Genomic DNA, 3,956 nt, shown 5'->3' with positions numbered 1-3,956 from the left:
GCCGGCTGCAGCAGAGCCTGTGCTCGAACCCAGAGTCTCTGGTGGCACAGCTAGCACTGCGATGCAGTGCCTTAGACCACTGCGCCACCCGGGAGGCCTAACTTCAATTTTTTATGGAGATCTTCTACTTGGATAGTTCCATCTGTGCCATTGACTTAGTCTGGCTTTAATTGCAATTTGCTACAAATTAATAATTTATATTTGTATTTTTTATATTTTTACTTTTATGAAACTCCCCGAGTAGGAAGGTCCTCCCCTTCCTCCTCTGAGGAGCCTCCACTGACACTCTCTCTCTCTGTGTCTCTCTCTCAAACACACACACAGCTACGCCTGCCCCAGGCAGCCCATGGTGGTCTAACCGCTCGACACAGACAGGCAGGTGGTGGTGGAGCTCAGGCGGCGGCTCTTCTTGGGGGCCTTGGGTGCAGGCGGGGGGCTGACATTGAGACTCCTGATCTTATTGAAACTGTTCCTCAGGCTGCTGTGCCTGATGCTCCCAGTGCTGCTGGTCTCCTTGGACACAAAGGTGTCAGGGTGACAGAGGCCTGCCTTGAGGCAGCAGCAGCACAACAGGCCTGCGATGGCCTTCCTCAGCTCTGTGCTGCCCAGGGTGTAGATGACTGGGTTCAGGGCCGAGTTGATCACGGCCAGGGCAATGACCCAGTCGGCGCTGAAGAGCGGTGCGCACTGCCGCGACACACAGAAGAAGTCCACCAGCAGCAGGGTGAACAGAGGCCCCCAGCATATGATGAACACACCCACGATGGAGATGACTGTCTTCAGCAGCCCCAGGGAGCGCTTGCGGCTGCGCTGGGAGCCCACCTTGGAGCTGCTGCGCACGTGGCAGTAGATGGCGCCATAGAGCACGCCGATGGCCAGCAGGATGAGGGAGAAGATGAGCAGGGAGAAGAGGATGTAGCTCTTGGAGTAGAGCGGCAGCAGGGTGGAGCAGCTCTCCAGGCTGCACACGCAGTTCCAGCCCAGCAGGGGGAGGAAGCCGATGGCGAAGGCCACGATCCAGCACAACGCCACCAGGCCGTAGATACGATACGTCTTCCTGGCCGACTTCTGGTGCAGCGGCTTCATCATGGTGGTGTAGCGCTCCACAGCTATCAGCAGCAGGCTGAAGATGGAGGCGGCGAGGGCAACGAACAGTACCCCCTCCCTGAACAGCCACAGAGCCGGGCTCAGTCTGAACGTCTGGCTGCCCGACATCCAGATGTTGACCACGTAGGCCGCCCCGGCCAGCAGGTCACTCAGGGTGATGTTGGCGATGCACACGTAGACCCAGCGGCGGCTGTGGAGGATCCGGGAGAGCACGGCCACCAGGACCAGCAGGTTCTCCAGGATGATGAGGACGCTGATGAAGAGAGAGAGGGCCGCTGCCAAGCTCAGGCCACCCTGGCGGGGCACGCGGTGCTGCAGGCGCCCTGTGTGGTTGTAGTGCTCCAGGATCACATCAATGTTAATAGCGCTGCTGTTGGTGGTGTTGCTGGCCCAGAGGTACAGATGAGAGCAGGAGGTTGAGGAGCTCAGGGAGGACAGGGCATCCATGGCTGGGTTGGAAAGGGCTTGGCAAGTCAGAAAATGGCTGGGTTGGGCTGGACAAGGCAGGACTTGGGTGAGTGTAGAACTGACGTGGGCTCAGACTAACACACTCTCTCCACTGGAGCTCTGCTGTCTCACAACCCACCTAGCAAACACAGGAAGATGTTTGATATGAAAAGATGTCTGATATCCGATAATAAGTTCTAAGCTGTTTGTAGTGCATGAACTGCAGGTAATGAAAATAATGTTTATAAATGTATTGTGAAAAGCTGAAAGAAATCCCCCAAAATACAACAAATGTTTAGACAGTGAGAAGACATTTTTGTCGGTTGACTGACATGGATTCTCATCACAAAACGGCATGCCTCCACTAGCAGGCATTAGGGCCATTTAAACCTCTGTGTTGCTATTTGAACACCCATGTGGTTAGTTGAGAGGAGCAGCCAGCTGTTGCCAGGAAGGGGGTTTAAATCTGCATGTGAAGTCAACATCTTTGAGAGTTTGAAAACAACTATTTCCAAATCCCTGTTAGTAGTAATGACTGAAAAACAACGATCCTATTCCCCCAAAATTGCAACGTATTAACTGGAGTGAAATTAAAAAGTACCATATTACATTCATAACTTTTGTTCATTTTTAGATTTTATAATACATTTCCCTTTACATTTCTACATTTTCTTTTATGCATAATTAGTGTTACAATTTCTTGCATGGGAGCAAAAGCTTGTACATGTCCACAAATGCCTTGCATATTTACTGCTACAGTTAAATTAAATGTGACAATACACCTGGCTCTCCATCCCAATCATTATCTAATTGTATAATTTCACATGAATAGGCTAACACATAACGACAAACGTTGCATTCTTTTGTTTTTAACATAATAAACACTTGAAGAACAAATGTTACTTACTGGTGCAGAGATGCTGTTGGTAGTGATGCGGTGTGTGGACAGCCATCCCCCGTGTGGGCTGGTAATGCAGATGTGTTCTACTCTATAGAAGCGATGAGGAAGGAAGCCCTACACTCAGAAGGTTACTCACATGACACCACACCCAAAGCAACCAACACACACACGAGAAGCAAGAGGTTATTGACACTGATGGAGTGTTTCATCACTGGCCAAGTGAAAACACACCAGTTGTGAAATGCTTGAGAACGTGATTATTCATAGATGGATGCCACCCAATCAACATGTTAATTGCTAAATACATATAGGCTAATTCACACTTAAGGTCACCACCATTTTGTTTTTTAAATATACACACTATATATATTTTTCCCCCTGTAATTCTCCACAAGTCAAGGTCAGACTTAATCTGACTGATGTAAACACTTTTCCCATCCACTACTTGCGCCCTGCTTTTGACCGCTGCAATACTTTAATCATATTGCTCAAATTGCCCCATGATGATTACGGGAAGAGACTTTCATAATGTTTTCATGGTACATGTATGTCGAAGTGGTTGGACCATGATGTTTTGTAGGATGTGTCGCAAGATACTTCAGGCCAGTATTTACAGTTGAAGTCGGAAGTTTACATACACTTAGGTTGGAGTCATTAAAACTTGTTTTTCAACCACTCCACAAATTTCTTGTTAACAAACTATAGTTTTGGCAAGTCGGTTAGGACATCTACTTTGTGCATGACACAAGTAATTTTTCCAACAATTGTTTAGAGACAGATTATTGCACTGTATCAAAATTCCAGTGGGTCAGAAGTTTACATACACTAAGTTGACTGTGCCTTTAAACAGCTTGGATAATTCCAGAAAATGTCATGGCTTTAGAAGCTTCTGATAGGCTAATTGACATCATTTGAGTCAATTGGAGGTGTTCCTGTTGATGTATTTCAAGGCCTACCTTCAAACTCAGTGCCTCTTTGCTTGACATCATGTGAAAATCAAAAGAAATCAGCCAAGACCTCAGAAAATAAATTGTAGACCTCCACAAGTCTGGTTTATTCTTGGGAGTATATTCCAAACGCCTGAAGGTACCATGTTCATCTGTACAAACAATAGTATGCAAGTATAAACACCACTGGACCACGCAGCCGTCATACCGCTCAGGAAGGAGACGCGTTCTGTCTCCTAGAGATGAACGTACTTTGGTGCGAAAAGTGCAAATCAATCCCAGAACAACAGCAAAGGACCTTGTGAAGATGCTGGAGGAAACAGGCACAAAAGTATCTATATCCACAGTAAAACGAGTCCTATATCGACATAACTTGAAAGGCCGCTCAGCAAGGAAGAAGCCACTGCTCCAAAACCGCCATAAAGAAGACAGACTACGGTTTGCAACTGCACATGGGGACGAAGATCGTACTTTTTTGAGAAATGCCCTCTGGTCTGATAAAACAAAAATAGAACTGTTTGGCCATAATGACCATCGTTATGTTTGGAGGAAAA

At 47.3% G+C, this 3,956-nt stretch overlaps 1 protein-coding gene across 1 annotated transcript; it reads right to left on the bottom strand.

The window, feature by feature from the left end:
- LOC115158137 (sphingosine 1-phosphate receptor 4) lies at positions 1-2,883 on the bottom strand. Its single transcript, XM_029706719.1, has 2 exons — positions 2,462-2,883; positions 1-1,693 (listed from the first exon to the last, which is right to left on the bottom strand). Exon 2 carries the CDS (start codon positions 1,552-1,554, stop codon positions 355-357), a length of 1,200 nt encoding a protein of 399 aa, XP_029562579.1. The 5' UTR covers positions 1,555-1,693; positions 2,462-2,883; the 3' UTR covers positions 1-354.
- Between the last annotated feature and the right edge of the window lie 1,073 nt (positions 2,884-3,956).

This window comes from Salmo trutta, chromosome 22, assembly GCF_901001165.1.
Source record: "Salmo trutta chromosome 22, fSalTru1.1, whole genome shotgun sequence".
In the NCBI taxonomy this organism is placed as follows: Eukaryota; Metazoa; Chordata; class Actinopteri; order Salmoniformes; family Salmonidae; genus Salmo; species Salmo trutta.
The sequence above is the reverse complement of the archived record's forward strand: the minus strand, read 5'-3'. Positions and strand labels throughout refer to the sequence as shown.